The 23,541-nt window shown below is 39.2% G+C and overlaps 1 protein-coding gene across 2 annotated transcripts; it reads left to right on the forward strand.

Annotated features, from left to right (window-relative positions):
• The first annotated feature begins 481 nt into the window (after positions 1–481).
• Positions 482–18,518, forward strand: LOC139982100 (uncharacterized). 2 transcript variants are annotated; one of them, XM_071994646.1, is made up of 7 exons: positions 482–9,821; positions 10,466–10,566; positions 11,622–11,921; positions 12,971–13,086; positions 14,423–14,596; positions 16,487–16,588; positions 18,287–18,518. In XM_071994646.1, the coding sequence occupies exons 3-7, from the start codon at positions 11,700–11,702 to the stop codon at positions 18,348–18,350; spliced, it is 678 nt and encodes a 225-aa protein (XP_071850747.1). In that variant the 5' UTR covers positions 482–9,821; positions 10,466–10,566; positions 11,622–11,699; the 3' UTR covers positions 18,351–18,518. The 2 variants fall into 2 exon arrangements, with proteins under 2 accessions (XP_071850747.1, XP_071850746.1); XM_071994645.1 differs by having other exon boundaries at positions 10,466–11,921.
• The last annotated feature ends 5,023 nt before the right edge of the window (positions 18,519–23,541 follow it).

Here is a 23,541-nt window from a genome sequence, read left to right on the forward strand (position 1 = left end):
GTATGCTTGTACAAATTTGTATAATATGGGTTGGGTGTTTTCTGTTTGTGGTTTGGTGTTGGCTTTTTGGGGCTGGTTTGTGAAGCTTTATTGTTTTGGTTCTGTTAGCCTTTGGGTCCGTGTCCTTTTCACGTCACGTTAAACGCTATGTTTTATACATTTGTGGGTTAGTGAGAGATTTCTGTTTGTGTGGGTTTTCAGTTGGGCTTTGGTCGTTGTTAAACAGACTGTGATTGTTTTTGGTTTTGTTGACCTTTGGTCCGTGTCCGTTTCTTTGCACGTAAAAAGCACACCAATTTGTATGCTAGCCTTACACAGGGTGTTATGTATATTATTAGAAAGTTCAACTGAACTGAATTTCTCGAATACCTGCATAAGTATTTTGGTACAAAATTAGCATGCATATTATCTGTTCCAAGGAAGATTTTCTTATAGCTGTCATATGAGGTCAACATTTTCCGTGTAAACTCTGCTCCAAATTTATCTGGCTTTGCCACTGGTGGAAAATCCATCTATTGAATCATGTGTCGGTTCTGAGTTACTGACCGAATGTGCTAAGGGAGATTGAACAGTTGTTCAAGATGGTATGAACATGAATTTCTGCTGAACAATTTCCACCTCTTAATCTCTTTTCTCGCAATATTCAAACCAAGGTAGATTTACGTATGTGTAGTCTGTGAATTACATAACACATGCACTTTTGTATGACAGAAGCTTAGGTAATCCCAGATGTTGTAGTATTAATTGTAGTCACTATGATACCAGTGATAACTTTATTTCCCACAGCTGTTTGGAACACAGTTACATTGATGAGGAACTGTTTTGCTCCACTCATGTTGAATTGGATTGCACCCCTGAACAAGCTGTAATGCAAGACAAGTGTGTGGCTATTGTTCCATTGCTGGAAAATCTGGTAATGAGAGTTGTAGGGAAACTCTGTCCCGTTGGAGGGTGCCGTGGGTAAAGGATCTTAGTGACAACTAAAAAGGGATCATGTGCAGTACTTGCATGGACATGTAAAAACTACAAGAAGGCAGCAAGTGGCTCTTGGTCATCACAACATCGTGTGGCAGACATGTACTCTGGCAACTTGGTTCTTCCGGCTTCTGTCCTTTCACAGATAATTACAATTTAATATCTGTCTAATTGGTTTACTGAACTATGATTAATATAGTAGAAATTTGGAGAAAAGTGGTTGCTTTGACAACTATGATCCTTCCTTTCACAGTTTACAGCGACTTTATTTCCACCCTGTACTTGAAGATGCTTGGTGCTTTTTACGTGCAAAGAAACGGACACGGACCAAATGTCAACAAAACCAAAAACAATCCCAGTCTGTTTAACAACCACCAAAAACCCAACTGAAAACCAACAAACACAAAGAGATATGCTTTGGAGTCGTTAGGGAAGGAACTCATGAAAGGTGTTGCAAATGTCGTGTTATTGGCTGGTGACGGTCGGATGGATTCCCTCGACACAGGGCTTAAAACTGCACATATTCACTTATGGACAATGACAGGAAGTGTTTTAAGTATGGAGTGCATCGATGTTCGCCAGGCCACTGCAGTGATTTCCAGATGAAAAGCTAAACCGTGAGCATGATGTCATACACGCCAAAAGTCAACAATTTGTCGTTTATATTTAGTTTATAACATTGTTGGGTCAAAACCAAAACACTGAAAAATTAATCATGCTACAAGAGCTGCTACTGCTATTTGTTTGTACAATTTGGCACGCAACCAAAAACCTGATGAAGAAACTTATCTGCTGTAAGTATTTGCTTATATATGATGTTTAGATATAAGATTTTGGTCAATGAAGTTGGAGTAAGTTATGTTATATTTCCTCTTTTATCCCTTTCAAGGCTGGGAAGAAAATGGAATACGGGATTATCCTTTAGTGGATAGCTGCAGTAAGAAACCATTTGTAGTATTTAAACATGTGGAGGGGGTGAAACCAAACCTAAGGTGGGTGGCATTATGGTTACTGAAAGCATCAACTCATGGCACTGCAGGTGTCATACAATATAAGGTATGAGACATATGTGGCCTCAGTTTTATCAGACAAGTAAATTCATTACACCTCAGCATATTTAATCAATCTGACAGGACATGAGCAAAAGGTCTAGGCTGGATGAGAATTGTTGTGACCCTTTGCAAATTGCAACATGTTTAGTACTGATAAAGATTTGTGCCACTCTCATTATTGCATGTTCACAAATAGGGCAACCACTACCGTATGCTCTTTATCTCTGTCCTTGTAATTCTTGGCGGAACTGTCATTCGCACTTTTGTTCAAGAGCAGCTTCAAAGTAGTGTTAGCTTAGGTGATTACAACAAGGGCCCTCAATACAGGGACACAGTGAAGTCGTCCAAACAACATCTATCATCTCTCCTCTGAAGTTTTCAAAATGGACACAGTAGCATTCCTCTAAGATCCTCATAAGCATGCCATAGTTAACACTATACAATATTTAGGTATTTGTCTCATGGATGACAAGAGTGTCCTTTTTAGAAGTATTGTATGACAAGTGTTCTGATATATTTGATTATCATGTTGCCTTTGTTTTAAAATCTGTATGCCTGAAGAAATATGTTCATATGTCAGTGGTCAAAATAGACTGGGAACTCTCATGAGGCGATGTGGGTGTGATGTTGTTACTAACTTGCACAAATTGCATTTTTAAAGCAAAGCAAAACACCCCGCCCCAGCACACCACCGAAAGTGCTGCTGAATATTATGCCTCTGAAACTTTCACATCTTCTGTAGCAGCTTTATCAACTATGACTGCAATTGGAAAGTTGCCTCCATTTATGTGGAACTTTGTTCTCCGTAGTACAGTTGTAGAGAATAAGGAGCTCTTCAAGAAGGCTGATGTTAGCTGGGAACACCACTGCCTTTTTTAATTTCATCCATCAGACACAGTACATGACAAAAAACACTGAGGCGCCTTTTCATTTGTTAAACATTGTCTGCATTTGGAATAACTGTAAGCAAGTCTACCTACAAAGGTTTCAGACCTCTGTTGGAATGGAGGAAATGTTCAAAAAGCCCTTTCTTCTGTCAAATAACTTCGTTATTGCAACTGAGACAAGTTTGTCACAGAAATATTCCTTAATTCCAATATTTCATGTCATGGATCGCCCCACATACCTGAAACTAGTTCCATTTCACATGGCAGCTATGAAACAATATCCATCGGGCATTCTTGAAGACTTTCAAATGGGTGCTTTTTCTGTCAGTGTCACAGGTAGAAATGGCTGTTGTGTGCCTCTGAAACTTTCACATCTTCTTCTATAGCAGCTTTATCAACTATGACTAAAATTGGAAAGTTGCGTCCATTTATGTGGAACTTTGTTCTCCGTAGTACAGTTGTAGAGAATAAGGAGCCCTTTAAGAAGGCTGATGTTAGCTGGGAACACCACTGCCTTTTTCAACTTCATCCATCAGACACAGTACATCACAAAAAACACTGAGGCGCCTGAAGACATCAGTCCTCTCCCAAAGCGTACTCGGAATCCAGGGTCAAAACGTAGAACGACATCTCAGGCGACAGTCCTCACAGGTTCCCCACACAAGAGGAGTGGACAGCAAGCTCCAAGGGAAAGAAGGTGATGCAGCAACAGAAGTCTGGTTCCACCTCCACAATTCGTCTAGTTGAAGTTTACATATGCTTGGTACGCGGAGAATCAACTCACGAGGACTGGATTCAGTGCCAAAAATGTGAGGAGTGGGCCCATGAACAATGTGCGTACACGAGTGACCCGCAGTTCTATTACTATGACAACTGTGATGGCCCATTCTGTTCGGGAACATTTCTATGCTCGCAATATTTGCTGTTCTATTTTTCTAGGCCTTTCATTGTGATTATTCCGTCCATATGTTCATAATAAAGTGGCGAAAATATTTAATTGAAATGAGTACTTGTCTATTAATAATTTCATGATTTGAGACAAATTTCGCAACTATATTTTGCTGAGTAGCGGTTAGATCGTTTTACACGCCTGGTGGTTCATTTTACACACTTTGTGGTTCGTTTTACAGATCAGGGTGGTTCAAATTACACGTGTCGTGTAAATTAAACCACTCCGCAACTTTCGTTACATATACCTTTCACAGAGATAATATTGTTTGACATAATGTGGCACAGTCCGTTCGTTCAGAAGCCCGTTTATTAAACCTCCTTTAGGAACCAGTACATTAATTTCGAACTCTTACCCTTTAATTGAATAATCTTCATAACGTTTCACCAACCGTCTTCCTGATATTTTTCAAAGGTATTGTGCTTTTTACGTGACCCGCCATGCGGGATATAAAACGTCACGGCCAACCGGCACTACCGAACCATCCCATTCTGAAAAACGAAACTCAGGTCAAGCAAGCCAATAAAACATACGCCCGCCGACCTGCAGAGACAAAACGCCCAACCAAACCAAACCGCCCAACCAAACCAAACGCCCAACTCAAACATTCAAACTAGAGCACCAATGGTGCAGAAGCTCATACCTTTTGAAGCTTAAAAATGTATGGCCCACAACACCAATTTTGGGCGCGTGAGGGATCCCCCCCCCCCCTCCGTTAGCAGAACCCTGGCCACACCACTGGCTATAATTCCTATTTTCCCCTTTAAATCTTATTTTACCCACTCTCTCAGACAATACCACTGACCTACCCTATTCAACTTTCTCCCCTCTACCTTAGCAGAAATAACTTCACAAGCTGCCTACATACCTCAGGCTCAAAGACTTCTAAGAATCGGGCAAGTGCTGATTGGCTATAGGGCTCTCATGCTTACAGTTCAACAGTTAATAACTCCCAGTCCTGCTTTAATTCCACTAACAGCCTCTGCAGAGCTTAACCACAAATGTAAAGAAACACTGCAGGGACTGGGAGACAAATTAAAGGAGCTTTGGCAAAAAGTGAAGGCTCAGATTTTTGTTAAACAATGGGGATTAATTGTAATTAATTAACTTTTGACCAAAAAGTTTTAGGCATCACCTTATTCGTACACAATCCAACAATCATCAGTTCAACTTTGAATATGATCCATCAAAATCTTGAGGAGATTGAGATATTTGAAAATATTACAAAGAATGACCCCCTAAATGACATTTGACCTCAATTTTCCGAACACCCCTCGTAACTCTCATCCCGAGGAACATTGTGACCAAGTTTCATTATAATTGGCCATACACTCTACGAACAGGAGCAATTTGAAAATATAGGGTCGCGGCCCGGGCCACAAAAGACCCCTAGTTGATCTTTGATCTCAAATTCATGAACACCCTGTCTACCATAGTACTATCGTGACAAACCCTCAACATTGTACCATGGAATCTGTAAGAGAAGAAGCATTTTGCGTATTTCCACAAAATGGCCCATTACGGCCCACAGGTGACCTTTGACCCCAAATTTTGGACCATCTCTGATGGCCCTATACCCAATGGTCCTTGTGTCCAAGTTTCATGAAATTCCATCAAACACTGTGCGAGTGGCAGCGGTTTTACCAATTGTTGACGGATAGAGTGATAGCTCACACCAGCATGCTGGTATGAGCTAAAAACCACAAAAGGACGACCAGCACGGAGCGAAACGAAAAACCCCTCCCCAGCACACCACCGTCCAAAAAGGCAGCCCCAGATAAACGGCGAAATCGCCTTCAATATGAAGGCGAATGTCAGACTTCACCGCCTCCAGGACTGCATGCCAAGTGGCCAATTTCCCCCTAAAAACCACATCACATCTATTCCGCCAAACATGTTTTTTCACAATAGAGCAAACAAAAATAATGCGATGCAAAATAGCAACCGAACAAACTGGAGGGTCTACCCCATATAAAATAAAGCCTGCCCCACCGACCATGAACGGTCTCCCGTAACACGGTCAGTCCACGTCTGGAACCACTCCCATAAGTTAACTACAAAGCAACAATGCCAAAAAACATCAGCGGTACTCTCTAAGCTGTCACAGACGGTCCTTGGGCACAGTCCATCGCCCAATCGCCAATGACTTAAAAGGTATTGTTTGCTGGATGGGTGAATAGTGCCGTTTGGCCGTGATGTTTCGATCCCGCAGGGCGGGTCACGTTAGAAGCACAAACTGTTCAAAGACTTTACTGTTCAAACACTGTTCAAAGACATTAAGTGCACAGATACGCAGAATGCGGCTACTATATTTTTCGCTTCCCTGTTGCGGACCATTGAAGTGTGTTTCCACGCTGCTTATATACATTTATGCGCCTGTGTCGAGAACTATATCACCCGCATCCCGGGCGGTACATTTAAGACATTGTATGTACGGTTGGTTGGTTGGTTTGTACGAGACATAGCTCTCATGCCCGCGAAAAGATGGACATCGCTCGCTTGAGTTTCGTTTATCAGAATGGGATCATTCAGTAGTGCCGTCTGGCCGTTACGTTTTGGATCCCGCATGGCGGGTCACGTAAAAAGCACGAATGATGCACGGTATTGGCTTCTTTTGAGTTGCACAATAATAGAACCTGGTCCCAGCAATTATACAGTTTCTGGCTGAAGTAAGGACATGGAATATATATTTTCTAAGAAAAGGTCGCCCAGGAGAGAAATTGGACACGAAATACAAACTACCGAACGACTGCTCCGCTCTCAACCCCAGTCCCCTTGCATTGTGACAGTGCTCAGCGTCGGGTGTGTATAACAGATACTACACATGATCTTAGCCAAAAGGCCGATAAACGATGGAATAGATAAAGTAAAAGCCACTGCACATTACAACCACATGCGAGTACCTTAGATATTATCGTACACGATCACTGGGGGGGGGGGGGGGGTTGGGCGTTTTTGTCGCTGCAGGTCGGCGGGCGTATGTTGTTTTTTGGCTCGCTTGACCTGAGTTTCGTTTTTCAGAATGGGATGGTTCGGTAGTGCCGTAAAAAGAACACGATCACTGCGAAAGTTTTGACGGATCTATACGGTACTGTCTGTCCCAGATGAAAACTATGCCGTACTGAATACACCGAGACATTCATGTGCGTTTGAAGTGACCCGCCGTGCGGGATACAAAACGTCACGGCCAAACGGCACTACCGAACCATCCCATCCTTACGAACGAAACTCAGGTCAAGCGAGCCAAAAAAGTACATACGCCCACCGACCTGCAGAGACAAGACGCCCAACCACCCACTGAAACTTTCCCAAAACTCCAATCTTTTTAGGTTGGTCACCAAGGCACCGTGTGCAATTCTCCATACAAGATCACGGAGCCTGCAACCTTTCAGCCTTCAATGCACCGAACGCCATACTTCGGCAGAATGACATCCCTGGACAAAAATTGCATTCAAGGCCCTATCCCGCAATGAACTGTGATCGAGGACCGGCTGTCACAGGTCAACAGGGGGCAATTCAATTAGAGCGGAGCAAATGACACGCACTACCCTGTTTGGAGTACTACTATGCGGTTCTCTGTTGCTAAACAGCGCCGGGACCCATCGACGCAGGTGCAAACCGCCCCAAAAACGTACAAAGTATAAACAAGGCAACCCTGGGTCAGTTACCGCTACAAACAACTGCTTAAATCACAAAATAGTCAATTTGCTTCCCAGATGAACCACCCCTAACCCACCCTTCTCCAGTTTTTGCTACATTACCGCCCTTTTGACAAGCTCTGTACCACCCGACCAAATAAATGAAAATATCGCTCTCTCCAACCGCACCAGTACGCGACGCGGAATTGGATACACCGCGTCCGGGTACCACAAGATGGGCGAAACAAAACGATTAACCACGGTGACTTTCCCTAGGATCGAAAGCCAGCGGGTGCCAAAGGTTTCGAGCACCTCAAGCACCTCAGCCCTCTCGTTCGAGGTTATATCACAAGGTGCATCACAGCCGAACCATATACCATTAATTTTGATATTTTGATCCGACAACGATGCACCGAATGGTATGGAACGCCAAAAGCGCAACGCATTTCGTTGCCTCGATCGACTTCGCCTCCTTCTATTTCGTTGCCTCCCTTTATTTCGTTGCCTCCCTTTATTTCGTTGCCTCCCTTTATTTCGTTGCCTCCCTTTATTTCGTTGCCTCCCTTTATTTCGTTGCCTCCCTTTATTTCGTTGCCTCCCTTTATTTCGTTGCCTCCCTTTATTTCGTTGCCTCCCTTTATTTCGTTGCCTCCCTTTATTTCGTTGCCTCCTTTTATTTCGTTGCCTCCTTTTATTTCGTTGCCTCCTATTTCTTTGCTGCCTCCTATTTCGTTGCCTCCTTCAATTTTGCTGCCTCCGCCTGGTTATGTAATTAGGTATTGCAGGCATGCATTGGTGGGCGGAGCTTGTTTCTCCTTCGGTCGCCACCGGCCGGTTAACGCGAACGTTACATGGTCGATCACAGTGCCTAGCACGTACTGAGCAGCCTAGCGGGCCCAGCACTGAACAGCCTCTCTGGTCAACTAGCTAGCCTCGTTAAGTGACGGCAAAATGGAAGATATCTTAAGAAGATTCGGATATGACCAGACGGTAATTGACAATTTTGTGAGAGAAGGGGTATGTATGAACATGAGACATTTCAGTTTATTAGCCTGGGCCTTGGGTAGCTGGAGCCTAGCTATAGGGCTATATAGGCCAGGCCAGGGGTCTAGGCCTAGCCTGGTGCATGATCAGGACCCAGGCCTAGCCTAAGACTAACGTTAGTACTTACCCAAACCAATAACAAGGTCCTTGAAACGTGTACCCAAAATTTCCCCTCAATAAGAGTCCGACCAAAATCTAATATCATTTTATATAACTGATTCCAATACATTTACATAAGTCTAAGCCTATATCACAATACTTTTCAAACAAATACAATTAGGCGTAGGACCTACAAGTACGACCTAAAACCTCTTGGCCACTGATTTTTACATAATGGTTGTAGAAAAGGGTAAAATTCTAATAGTTCTTAGATGGCAAATGATACCTGAAATAATATTTCCAAAGGTGCCTGTCGGATGTGCAGTAGAAAATATCGATGGCTACACACAATGATGCGAATGTTGATAATAATGTTAATATTAATTTCACATACAATAAAAAAATTACACCTGATGTTAGGCCTATTCCTTTTTATTGCTTATATTCAAAACACTTTCAAACAAACATTCGTAGGCTAAGTTAGTTATAATGACATGTTGCTTTCTTATCTGAAATTTACAAAACAGTTTAGGTGGTCAAATACTGTTACGAGAGGTTGATTGCTGGGCCTAGTTGGTTAAATACTGGCTTGAAAATTTCATGCTCCGGATAAAAGTAAATTTTTACTTGTTGTATGTTAAACATTTAATGACTTATATATATTGTCATCTCACTGTGTGCATAGTGTAACAAGATTAGAGTGATCCACACAAGTTGAGAGGATCATCGATGTATCAGATACAGTACAAAGTATTACATTTTACAACAGTGAAAGGTAAATTCGTGCCCTTTGTGCTGCCACCATAATAATAGCAAGGAATCATGACACCTTTTGTGTATTTATAGTTTGCAGAAAAAAAATTGTGTTTTTAGATGGAAAAACGTATAGATACCCCAACCATTGCAGCCTCTCAATCTCTGTCCAGGCTGTCTGTATCATTCTTTATCATGCAAAACTTTCAGGTGTGAGATTTGTACAACACGCTTCGGAGATGATCGTTGATTAAAAGATTTCCTTCTTACAATTTACAGGTCACACCAGAGGGTGCAACACTACTGAATACTGGTCAATTTGAACAGCTAGGAATTCAAGGCTTTGGGAGGCATGCCATCTTGATCAGTCGGTGCCGAGCACATCCTCTAGGTTACCAGGAGGCAGCTGTCCCAAGCAGACAAGGTACCATGATAAGTACTGGGTTTTTTAAAGCCTAGCATAAGCCTAGTCCTGATTCTGTTATCACCATACGTCACACTGATAAAACTTATCCAGGCCTTTATTATATTACTATTTACACATATTACACTATTTACACATATAGATGGATACAACCACAACAATCATATGTATATATAAATATACATAAATATATATATATATATATTTACACATAAAGATGGATATGTTCTTCACAACAACCATATATATATATATATATTAATATATATATATCATTATTATTAAATATATATATATATATATATATATGTGTATATATATAAATATACATATACATAAATATATATATATATTTACACATACAGATGGATATGTTCTTCACAACCACAACAACCACATATATATATATATATATGTGGTTGTTGTGGTTGTGAAGAACATATCCATCATATATATATATATATATATATATATATCGTTGTTGTGGTTGTGAAGAACATATCCATCTTTATGTGTAAATATATATATATAAATATATGTATATGTATATATATATATATGTACTTGAAAAGTGACCTGTAAAGCTCCATTTAATCTGTCACTGTATTGGCTTTAATATTGTAGCTTTTCTCATCTCCACACAGATGCACGTAGGCATGTTTCCAATCTGTTTGCACCATATGCCAAAAAAAAGAAGAGGTCGTCAACCACCCTAAACTTTGTCTGTTTGGCTTCACCTACTGTAGTGAGTATCTGCATGTAGATGTTGCTTATGATGACAATTTATTTTCATACTCTTAGTGACTTTCACCCCCCTCCCCGAAGTTGGTATATAGACTTCCTTGTTGTTGTCATATGTCTTGAGTGTTTATCATAATGATGCTTGGGTTGGGCTTCATTCATGGTGTTCAGGGATTTGGGGTCAGTGGTCATCTAGTGGTCACTTTGGGTCATTTTATGGAAATACAAAAAATGCTTCTTCTCCTACAGATTAAATTGCAGAATCTTGTGTGTTTGTCATAATGATGGTTGGGTTGGGCTTCATTCAGGGTGTTCAGGAATTTGGTGTCAGTGGTCATCTAGTGGACACTTTGGGTCATTTTTATGAAGACACAAAAAATGCTTCTTCTCCTACAGATTAAATTGCAGAATCTTGTGTGTTTGTCATAATGATGGTTGGGTTGGGCTTCATTCGGGATTTAGGTTCAGTGGTCATCTAGTGGTCACTTTGGGTCATTTTATTGAAAAACAAAAAATGCTTCTACAGATTTAATTGCACAGCCTTGAGTGTTTGTCATAATGATGCTTGGGTTGGGCTTCGTTCAGGGTGTTCAGGGATTAAGGGTCAGTTGTCATATAAGTGGTCATTTTTGGTAATTTCATGAAAACACCGAAAATGATTCTTTCCCTACAGTGTTTATGGCAATCTTGATTGTTTGTCATATAGATACTATTGTAGTGCTACATCTCTGAGTGGTTTTCAGGGATTTGTCTTCAGTGGTCATCTAGTGGTCATTTTTGGTCATATTATGAAAACACTGAAAATGCTTCTTTTCCCACAGTCATCATTCAGTCCCCTCTGAGGCATTTGAAATCATTATGAGAAATCACAAGAAATCTGTCATTTTGCATTGTGCAAATATGAGGTTTTGGCATATTATAACTGTTACTGTAGGTAGTAGTAGTCAAAAGTAAAATAAGCATTGTTATTCATCATTGTAATTGTACAGGTTACATATTTGGTATGAGCTCTGCACCATTGGTGCTCTAGTTCCCAATATGTTCATTCTTTTTTTAAAGAAATACAGAATCCCTGACAGAAAAAAAGTCTTGAAGGCTGCTGGCCTTGGCCACAAGAAGCTTATTCTGGATGCTGCAATGGCTGCGGGCGACCTGCGGGAGACCCTGTTCAATGAGTTTCCCAAATTGCGGGATGCCGGAGGGTTTCAGTTTGCAAGGACACCTGGACACCAGAAGGAGATAGAAGTGATTCCATTGCCTCCCGGTGGAGGACACAGCGTGGCCAACTTGAAGGCTGTTGCCAATCAGACGTTTATCTTTTTACGGCCGATCCAGAGAGAATTGGACATCTCTGAGCTGGTTAGTACAGTAGTATTTGCAATAATTCACAATCTCCTTCCAATAACTTTAGACCCCAAAAATATCCCAACCCCTTATTCCCAGTAATCCCAATTTACATCAATTAGCTAGGGCCTCTAGATAGGTAATGCTATCTAGAGTGGAATGAAGAGATGTTTATGTGATGGTATTTATGGTTTTTTTGTGGTTTTCTTATTGGATTAGTGACTGACTGAAACAAAATGCATTGTGTGCCAGTGGAAAAAGCATTTGAATTTGATGAAGTGTAAATTTGGTGTTTGTTTCATTTTCGAGAAGGGGACGGTGTGTTGATATTTTTACATCAAAAGATTTAGATGCCAAGTAGTGCTATCATTTACAATTGTAATGTTATATTACTTAAAATATTGCATAGTTCTTTATTAATTTTGCAGCCTGGACAATTCAAAGTTGTGAAGATTATTTTTAACAAGAATTCAAATAATAATGCAAGGAATCATGACACACATTTGTGTCTTGTTGGGGTCATACAGTCAAAATGCTTCTTCAACAGCTAGAATTGGATGATTATGGCATGTGGTCAATATATTACAACTGAGCAAAACCTATGTGCATTAACTGTGTATGTAGGTAGGTAGGTAGATAAAGTTTAATGACACATCAACACATACATACATGGTTTGTTCATGTTGAAACAGTATAACAAGTCCTCCCTTTTAGTCACCTCTTGCTATATGCAGGGATTACCTAGGATCTATCCTACTGTCCTCAACCAGGAACTTCATGGTGGAAATGTTCAATGTCGAAACGTTAAGGGAGATCTTGTTGAAATGTTCAATGTAGAAATGTTAATGGAGATATTGATAGTTGGCAGGATATGCATGTAGTGACTATGATCCCTATTATTTTATGTTGAAGATTAAATGTCATCTGCGGTTAATAGAAGTAGAAAAGAGAACATATAAACTAAAACTCTACTTTCAACTAAATGAATTTTCATGCTTTCAACTAAATAGCCTCTGTTTTAGAATTTTTTACATTGATGTACTTCTATTGATTTGACAATTTAGGATGACGCTGGTGAGCAGCCCATAGTAGATGACACTATGCAGGAGTGTTTTGGCTGTGGGGTCGACATACCCGAGACAAGGCTGATAAAACATCGACAAAGCTGCTCTGGTATAAGGTAATTGTGCATGTCCCCAGTTAGCTAATAATTGATCAGTTATTGTTAATATTGCTGTGTATTGCATGTGTAAACCTCATGCAAACCATAGGTTAATAGAAAAACGATGGGCTCAAAATTTACATTCTTTTGAGAACTATCAATGGTTATTAATCAAAACAATAGTGGGCCATGGTGTTTAGCCTAGTTTAGAACAGACTACTGCATTTAGTTTCATGGAGAAAAAAACTTATAAGACAGTCTGTTGCAGGTGTAGCAGATGCAACCTGCGAAGAAGTCATTCTGTGCAGGTCTCTTGGACCATAGAAAGCTGAAGGCTGAACATGAATGCACACATATATTCAGGGCTAGATGTAAGCAAGACCCCCCCCCCCCTTCCTTGTGGTTTTGCAGCTTAATTGTCCGCTCTGAGACATCTTATCTCATATGCTTTAGATAGCAAAAATTATGTTAGCTAGTTCCAAGAAAATGTTTTTGTAGACTATTTGATTAATTTCTGAGACTGGCAGTTCCTACACAACCTTGTAACTGTTCATTTAAATCAAAATTTATTTGGACAGGCTTTCTAAATGTGTGTTTTCCTTTGTTTCACGTTCTGCAAATATTGAATAATAACCCACTGCCTGCCCATGAGGTCATCGTTAGGCTATCCATAAGGAGCGACAATTTCCACTAGGAATTTACACTGGTTCGAAGCCGCCATGGTGTACCTTGTGATGAAGGTTGACTTAGCATTGTCAACTAAGCACATAAGTCAATCATTTTTAAAATGGAAACTGTCAAACAATAACGTTTTAAGGCTGGTTAGCTAGCGGCGAGCCAAGTTGTTTGAATGAAAATCTATCGCCTGTTTGGTAATTAAGTGTCTTATATTCATTTTATTGCTGACTGCTTGGCAGGCTACAAAACAATACATTGAATCAACTAAGTTGACTTATATCAGGTGGTACTTAGCCACTGTGTAATATTACTTCTTTGTATTAGATCACTGGTCATTACCTGTTACATCATAGTAAGTTTGCCTCATTCTCACACCAAGGGTCAATGTAAATATGCATATGGCTTGGTTTCCTTAATTTACATTACATCTCAGGTATGAGACGGCCTGAATTTTAGTCTGCATATGGCCCTAGCTTGATCAAGTGGGCCGGGTGAGATTTTGACAGGCTTTAGTATGACATATATTTTTGTTTCCTTGAAGAAGTGAGAGGAATCTATGCAGTACTGTCTTAGATTTAGCTTGTTTACAAACAAGTGCACATACACTCATGCAAATGCCCACACACAAACATTTTTTTTAATATTCTATGTTGGTTTTGTTGTTTCCAAAAACCAGAAATGAAGTGATTGATCAGCCCGGTCTGGCTGCAATACCACCAGAACAGTTATCTACATCAATATCAGGACCAGCATCTACCACACATCCGAGACAGTCTTCTACACCAGGACCATCTACCACACAATCCTTTCTGCCAGAAACAACCCCTCACACGTCCTCTTTATCTGACAGGTAAGCAAGCCTCCCTGATTGTTTAGATCGTATTTGTGTACTGGTGTTAGCTATTGTGATCGTGCATGTATGTCTATCTGTCTGTTACTTTCTGTACAATTCCATCCGTGATTTTTCCAGTGATTCCGTTCATGGTAATTTACGTGATCGCGCAAAATCTGTGGCCCTACAATAGATAGTGGAATATGTGCGTCACCTTGGTAAGTCTAATTCTACCGATGGTGCGTCAAATTTGTCTTCAAAGGTGGGCCTAAGTCAAAATCGGCGATTGGTGCATCATGTTAGTGACTCAGGGGTGGGTCATGTTACACTAATAGTTGACACACCTCGATACCTTTGACGCACCCTGTCCGATAGTCTGTCATACAGCACAGTACTCAGTAGCCTATGTCTAAGTTATGCCTAGGCCTGTATTAGTATTAGGGCCGTTGTGGGTGATATAAATACTAGCCTAGGCTAATATTACTAATGTTAGGCCTAGTCTAGGTCTATTCCAAACTTGTTTTGCGTCATCACAGATATCAGAATATCAGGACATTGCGTCCAAAGCTGGAATGTGTGTAGTCCTAGCCCAAAACTAATGAGTGTTATGAGTATATATGGACTGAATGATTTAAACATCACATTAAGAGAAAAAACTTCTAGCTCTGGGTTAAGACAAAATTTAAACATTTTATTAGGCCTACATTTTTCAATTTTTTTTTTTTTGGACAGGGAGGGATCAATCTAAGATGGCCAAACCAATTAAGAGGCCACTAAAGAAATGGAGTCAAAATATAAAAGTGATTATCACGACCTGTGGCCTTTTATCACAAATTCTACAGTTGGGATATACAGTGCATTTTGCCGTATGTGCAACACGGATATAGGCATATATGTTAGTTGTAATGAGTTTTATGGTCCCTATTATTTTGAGGAATAATTTATTGACCTTTCATTTATCTGATGAGTTTAATACCAAAGGCAAGAATCACGTAGCCCTCAGCTCTTGCTTAAAAATAAAAAGCTGTGAAATGTCATATCATGACAATCACCAGATTTCTCTCTATAAGGTCAATCAATAACTTTATACATGTTCACATGTTACACAATCTAATGGTCCCATTTTGGCTGCATAATGATATGGTGATAGTTTGTTTCTTAATTACTACCACTCTTCACTTCACTTGGTTGATACAGCTTCCAAGGTGTGTTGGTTGATAGGCAGCAAGGACAAGTCATGGGCAACTAAAAGGTTGTAGGAGGCCACTAAATCGTATGACTTGTGTTAATTGTTTCACAACTTAAAGACAATGCTCAGCATGTTCTTCTTTGTGTGTCATTTATTATAAATTATTCAATCATTCAATCAATCATATCCTATGAGACCTAAAATTGTGTTGCCCCAACATACCTCACCCACACAGGCAATTCATTGCCAGTTACGTTTCATTTTATTGCATGTTATTTATATCAATAAATGCATACCTAATATCTGATTTTTCCTGCTTTCCCAGACAACACCCAACAGCAGTTTCCAACAACTAAAAGTTATAACTGCCATATTCTGAAAGTTGATAAAATTACTATATCCCAAGCTACCCTTGTCATTTTTATAACGGTATAACATACAGACTACTCAAATAACCCATGACAAAAAGGATCAACCCATATAAATCAGGTGTCAGTGCTGTTGGTTGCTGGCTTTGTGTTAGTGCTATAGGTTTATATCCTACCATGAAAACTAAAACAACATATACATGGGAGTTGAATGACACTTGTAAAATATGCAAGAACGTTCACTTTAAGGTAATTTTCGTGTAGACAAATTCCATTAGATGTCATCGCACTTGATTGGAATATTGAGACACAATGTACATGTTAATGCAGAACTGCTACTTCCCATTGCAGGTACACCGCTGATTATGTAAACCTCATTGAGGACGACATCAGCGATGATGAAGTCACCACTCATATCCTCAAGGAGAGCTTGTTGAGCCTAGAGGACGACAGGTAATAATATTTGGATGTATTGGTGCACCTGCTGAAAAGTGTGAAAGTACAGACCACCATCAGTGATGTTCAACACATGTACAGTTGGGCAGTAATTTTTATTCTCCACAATGTTTATTCTTTTCTAGTTCATTGCTACATTCATTTGATTTTGCCCAGGAAACCTGAAACTACTATATATGCACACTGCAGTTGAAGAAATGGGATTCCTCCTGCCAAAATGTAGTAATTTTTAGAAGACATCTTGTCATTCCCATATTCTGAACTGTGCAGCTGAACTTTTGCTCATGCCAGTATGGTGGGAGCTATTTTTATCATGGGGCATCTATCACTCTGCATGTCCCACTATCTATATCACTATCTTTGCTAACAACTAGTTTCAAAGTACATACATGGATCAGTTTTGATGAAACTCAGTCACAGTGACAAAGGCTTTAGGTTTTAGATCGAGTTTAACGCCTCAATTCATATAACCTTCTGGTTTAACTAGCGGCACTCAGCCTTTTTCCAGTTGTGGGGCACTGGATTGTTTTCCCTACTCCATTGCTCATATCTACGGAGCATCACGCACATGACGGTCATAGGTCCGGTAGGTGACAATGACAAAGTATACATGTATGCATCTGTAGTATTTTGGATGTGGAGGTAATCTATATAGGGTCATTTGTGGCAATCTTGTGGAAACTGCCAAAAAATGCTTTTCCCTATACAGATTAAATTAGACGATTATGGCTGCTGGTCACAATTAACACTGACAGTGATCCATATAGGGTGTTTAGTTCTAATGTCATATAACAGTCATTTTTAGACACGTTGCATAATTTGGGATAGACCATGTTAAATGTGTCTCATACAGACTCAAGTTAATGTTGGTCAACATTATCTTTGACCAGTGGTTCACATGAAGTGAGTGTTTATGCAATTGACATGTTTTTTTTTTAGGCATTGGGTTAAAAGAAGTGCCATTTATGATATTGGATGATCATGAAGGTTGGTTATAATTATCATTGATCAGTGGTCCATACAGGCTGTTCAGGAAATTAAAATCAAATTCATCTAGGGGTCATTTTGGGCCATTTTCATATTTTGGAAAAGGACACACAAAATGCTCTTATTACAGACTGAATTGAATGACCATAATGTTGTCAACAATATCATTGACCAATGTTTCCATGTTCACATATTGGAGGTATGTAAAAGGTCATGTAGCGTTCATTTTCTGCCTAAAACGCTTCATTCTAGCTGTTTTGCATGTTTACAAAAAAAAAATGTTTTTCTTTTCTGCACTTTCAAATTAGTAGTATTTTTTTTTTATCACTATTAGGCCCTATTATGCAATCATGTGGATAGAGTTCAGGGATCAAGGCCATTTTCAGACATTTCATGGAAATATGAAAAAACTCATGGGTGATTATAAAAATTGGTCAGAATAATTGACAAATGGTCTCATAGGGGACATGTTCAGGAATATTGTTTACATCAAACAACTACACAATTATAATAGAATGATAATGTGATATTATTTAAATCACACGACGACACATTTAATACAAACGATAATGTGATATTATTTACAACACACAACCACACATTTAATAGAATGTGTAATATTATTTACATTACACTAGAATGAAAATGTCATAGCACTACTAATTGCTATGTAGGTATTTTCAACTGCCAATATACTTGCTCTTTCAGTGATCAAACAGCACTGCATGCCAAAGATGCAACAACTGGTCACTACATGGCGGACAACAAATAAGGAGATTGAAACTGTTACAATCATCATTCGGCACAAGAGAATCTTCAAGACTGCCATAGCTGCAATAAATTGTCAGGCTGGTTTTTCGTTCTTAAGGGACCCTAATGTCCATTTCTCAGGCGAAGAGGCTGCAGACCTTGGGGGCCCAAAAAGAGAGTTTCAGGTATGTCTCTAAATTTCCTGAATTTAGATCTCCTGACTGACTATTATGTATTTACAACAGCAATATCCACCACACAAGACTGTAAACAAATCAACCCCTTTGGGGTCTGTTAATGCAAGAATGTTGTGCATTTACAACTAAGGGTGCTGCAGCTCCATGCATGAAATCCCACCAATTATCTGTGCTACATGCATATATGTTAAATTGATTAGCACAACTAGGTTATATTGGTTTGCTGTGTCATATGGCTTGCCACTTGAATGAGGGAGCAGCATTTGGACTGAAGCCTCACTAGCCTGATAGTCTTGTGTCAATGCAAATGTAATGAATTATGGTTTTATAACATAACAAATTGCCCATGCCATGTTTGCTTTTGTTTTGACAGGTAAAAATATATCTAATGGCGAAGTAAACATTAGACTGCATGTGTTCGACAGAATTTGACTTAAATGCAGCTTCCATTTATACAGACTTCTCCTGCAACAACTCCCACTTGTTGGAATATTTGAAGGAGACCCACATTGCCTTTATCTTAGTCATAACATTGGCATGCTGGAGAAGGGGATCTACAAGCTTGCTGGACAGGCAATAGCCTGGAGTCTGCTGCATGATGGCCCAGGTTTCCCAGCATTTCATCCTTACCTGTTTGACATGATGTGTGGGGTCAGGGGGAACAACTCCATTAAAATCACGGACATTCGAGATGAGGAGGCACTCCGAAATATACAGATGGTAATTACTAGCTGAGCCACAAGGTTCATTATTTTTGGTGCTGTTGGTGTGTTTGCTGATGAGAAGTACACACTCAGTATATATGTCACTATGTGCCAGAGTACCAGTGATTTGGCACAGTCCGAAGCATGTACTGCTGTGTAATAGTACACTAGCTGTAATGCGACACCTCGTAAAGAAGCAGTCCAGAATAATTGTATGTCTGAGTATGTATAAGGTGCCTTCCTATAGGGGTTCTCAAAGTGCTGTGACACAAATTCATACTTTGTTTATATCTATCCTTTGCACAATCACATTTTGTGTAATTGCTACTTAATTCTAGATCTTTTATTTGCACAGGTAATTATGTACAGGTAGTTATGCTCAGTTTCTCACCTGTTTCCTGATTAGCACTCTGAGTGAGTGACTGAGATAATGTTTTACCAATATTTATGACAAATTTTAGTCACTCCCCTTCCCCTACCCCATCATAATACCTAAAAAGGCTTGGTATGCCACCAAGTGGCCAAAAAGCTTATCCAAATGGTGAATGGGATGATGTATTCGTGCAGTAGCGTGATGAACCAGTGGTATGTATGGAATATTAAGGAATATGGGGTTAAAGGTCATCCAATGGTCACTTTTATTCATCTTGCTGAGATTATGTCGTTATGACCAGTACATATGGGGTGTTTGGGAATTTGAGGTCAAAGGTAGTCTACTGGTCTTCGTAGTTCAACAGTAAAGAGTGCAAATATGCAGCAAATAAGTATTCTACCTTGACAGCCATGTAGGACTTGAACCAATGTCAGATAGAACAGGACATCCAGCATTGTGTGGAAAAGGCCTATTAAAGACAAATCGTCATTGTTAATATTTAGTAAATATTACCCTAATTTACTAAATGATAGATATTTGACCTACACAGATTGATGACTGCACAACGCAGAAGATGTTAGATGAGGTAACTGATAATGTTGGCAACTGGGCAGCTAACAACGCTTGCTCAAATATTTACCAGCTGACCATGCAGCAGAAGGAGCAAACAGTGCAAGAACTACTATCATGGAAGATTCTCTTGTAATTCATCTCATTTCAACATTAACTGTTTCTTCTACCTTCATTTTAGATTCATTTAGTTCCAATATATCAAGGCCGTTCATGGTTGTGGCTCTACTAAATGCTACATAATGTGCATGTGGCATAACCCTTGAACCCATGTGAACAGCAACTTCTGCAAGTGTATCTCCTTTTGCCTTATGAATAGTCTTTGCAGAAGCTGGTCTAAGGGGAAACTGTTGTCTTACTGCCATGATCTTTCTCTTGGTTACAAGGAATGTTCTCTTGATTGCGAAAATAATTTGAGTTAATTCATGAACAGTAAAAACTGTTTCCATAAAGTTTGGTGTCCAGGTCCGTAACCGCTGCGCAGACTTAAGAATATCCATTGATCCATTACAGGTTTTAGCTGGAAAAGATCTCCCATAATTAATCTACTACGTGTTTGCCAGTTCATATTTTGTAATTCTGCATCTGTATATGTGCGATTGTCGACCAATTGACCAAGAACTTTTAGCAAATCGAACCATCGAGTATCTGCTGCTGAGAGGGATACAAAATATGTGGGAAATCCAAGCTGTCTGACCATTGCTAGGAGGTCTTTCTTCCTTTTTTTCAAGATATGGTGGTGAATTCGTGATACTCCTAAAAATCCTGTAACCCTCATCTAATTTTGCAAGATTATTCATTGTACCCTGCTCCAAACTGTGACTAGCTGTAAACTTTTTACCATTTGTCTTACATCTCCTTATAGCGATTTTAACTTTGTCAGAAATCTGTTTCATTTGTATCTTCTTTAAGTGTGCAAGTAGTTACACGTCTATCCACACTTCGTAGTTCCCATTTACATATTTTAGAGAAATGAAGTGGTAGCTGTGGCTCTATTCCTCTTTGGCCACAAAATATTGTTGGAAAAGCAAGATATTCTGCATCTGGGTCATGGAAAAAAGAAATCGGTGTGCTATTTTCCCCAGGAGCTATAGTCATAACCTGACCGCTATCATATTCTGAAGCTGTTAGTGATAATGTAGAAGGGAATATGTATAAACTATACATATTCCCTTCTACATTATCACTAACTTCATCAAATGTGTCAGTGTTTATGCAATCACCTTGTTGTTGTTCATCTTGTTCTTTAGACATAACTTGCATTTCATATGATATGACCTTTTAGCCATTCTGGTGTTATTTGAACTTGCAATTCTTGGAAGAGAAATCCGTTGTTTATAAACCAGTGCAAAGCTGTCGGTCTTTTAACTTTTAACGGTCTGACATTTTCAACGTAGGCACTAGATAAGTATATTAAACGTTTCTTCAACTTGATTGGTATTGTCTCAGATAAACAGAGACGTCTAGGCAACTGGAACATTTACAACGTTTCCTTTTAGAGACAATTGTTCCCCTCTGGGTAATTCTCTCAATTGTATGAATGGTATTCTAGGAGACAATAACCTTTCTTCAAGATTACAGAGGTTGAGTTCTTCTGGTTTACTTTGAAATCCTCCATGATTTGCTATAGACCTCTTAGGGACTTTACCCATGTAATACAAAGCCACTCTTTACCACCAACTGATAAATAACCACTACGACACTGGTCCAGTATGTTATGTGGTAACCCTGAATCATCTCATAGTTCACAAACATGTTTAAACCAAGTCTGCTGACAGCAGGTGCAAAATAACTAGGACCATTCTTAATTTTCTTATAGAACATTTTGTGAAGATCTACAGTTTAAAAGACTTGACTCTTTTGTTACTTCTTTCTTCTTGATTTTTTGTCACTTTAGATTTTGTTGAAACTTTCTGACCCTGAGATTTGTTTGGCTCCTTTTTAGATGGAATGATTTCTTTTCTTTTTCTCTTTGGGTAATTTCGTGCTGCTTCTTGTTTTCTAAAGCTGCTGATGTTTTGAACTAGGTGAACTGGAAGTCAGGTGCTGTTTATGATAGGATGCTGGACCTACCTTTTAAATGTTCCTTTGCTGGCAATTTTTAAATTGAAAATATCAAAACCATTCATATTGACTGATGCAGAATGGGCAGACATGACGGATTGGATTGCTATTGGTCTTATCTCTTAAAATAAAGATTTGGCCAATATGTGCAAGTGATTAACAAGATCTGGTATGGAAGAAAAATATAACAGTATAGCTTTACCATTTTCTGTCGAAAGTCCTACATCACTCCTGCTATCGGAATAAAAAATTCCATATTTGTTAGCATTATTTTAAATAATGCTATCATGTAGCCTCCAAAAACCATAACACTGTATTTTGAAATACAAAAAGCATGTTGCACGACATGGCTCTAGAATTGAAGAATCACATCCATCATGAAAAAGCTTCCCATATATTGTTTCACAATATCTATATTATGGTAAGATTTTATAAACTTGCACTGGGAGATCATTTGTAGTTAAAAATTCAGACACGTGGAGTGAATTAGAAGCACTTTATCGACACAGGAAGTTGTCATGACATCATAGATGTTGATAAAGCTAAGAGAAACCAGAGCATTACACGAACACTTGCCTTACAGCTGTGTCACTAGAAAATCTTGCATTGCCTTGATGAAGGGAACCTAATACTATATTATTGAGATGTCTGGCATAAGAGGCCTTAGCGGCAACATATTGTTTTCATTTCCTGGGCATTTTAACCTAGCCGACCAAGGCTAATTTGTAGAATAAAACATAACTTTTGAGTTCCTTGTTAAGTTTTCAAGTCTGATTGATCAGGTTGGTTTTTATATCAAAGTCTGAAAACAGCTGAGGTTATATAAATGGCCAAACTGTGTTTTTTGCAAGCTTCAAGTATTTCACTCCACCTCTTTTGAACTCAAAGAAATGAAACTATAGTTTAAAACTGAACAAACTGTAAAGTAAAGCTGATTTTTATAAAACTCAACATTTTCAAATTTTTTGGCCAAACTTATACTTTACCTTGAAGAATGGATCTTGTCAATTACCAGAAAACCTGGGGATCTGAAAGAAAAGAAAATATGACAATAACATAAGTCCATTGAACAGGCAGATGTTGTAGCACCAAGAAGCAACATTTTACAAGTATTCAACCCAAATGATCTTCATGTCAGCCTTCAGGAATGACAACTTCTTGTATACGTTTAACAAGTAATTAGTTGTCTGAATTTTTGTCACATAAATTCAAACACCATCCAGGGGGTGAAAACAGGGACTTATAGTTACATGATAACACTTTTAACCAACACAGCAAAAGATGATAAATATTTAACTAATTATA

The sequence above is a fragment of the Apostichopus japonicus genome, chromosome 16 (assembly GCF_037975245.1).
Source record: "Apostichopus japonicus isolate 1M-3 chromosome 16, ASM3797524v1, whole genome shotgun sequence".
Taxonomy (NCBI): domain Eukaryota; kingdom Metazoa; phylum Echinodermata; class Holothuroidea; order Aspidochirotida; family Stichopodidae; genus Apostichopus; species Apostichopus japonicus.

Coding starts and splice junctions, on each gene's coding strand:
- LOC139982100 (XM_071994645.1), top strand. CDS start 11,601: ATGTTCATTCTTTTTTTAAAGAAATACAGAATCCCTGACAGAAAAAAA. Junction 13,087..14,422: donor CAAAGCTGCTCTGGTATAAG/GTAATTGTGCAT, acceptor TCCAAAAACCAG/AAATGAAGTGATTGATCAGC. Junction 14,597..16,486: donor ACGTCCTCTTTATCTGACAG/GTAAGCAAGCCT, acceptor TTCCCATTGCAG/GTACACCGCTGATTATGTAA.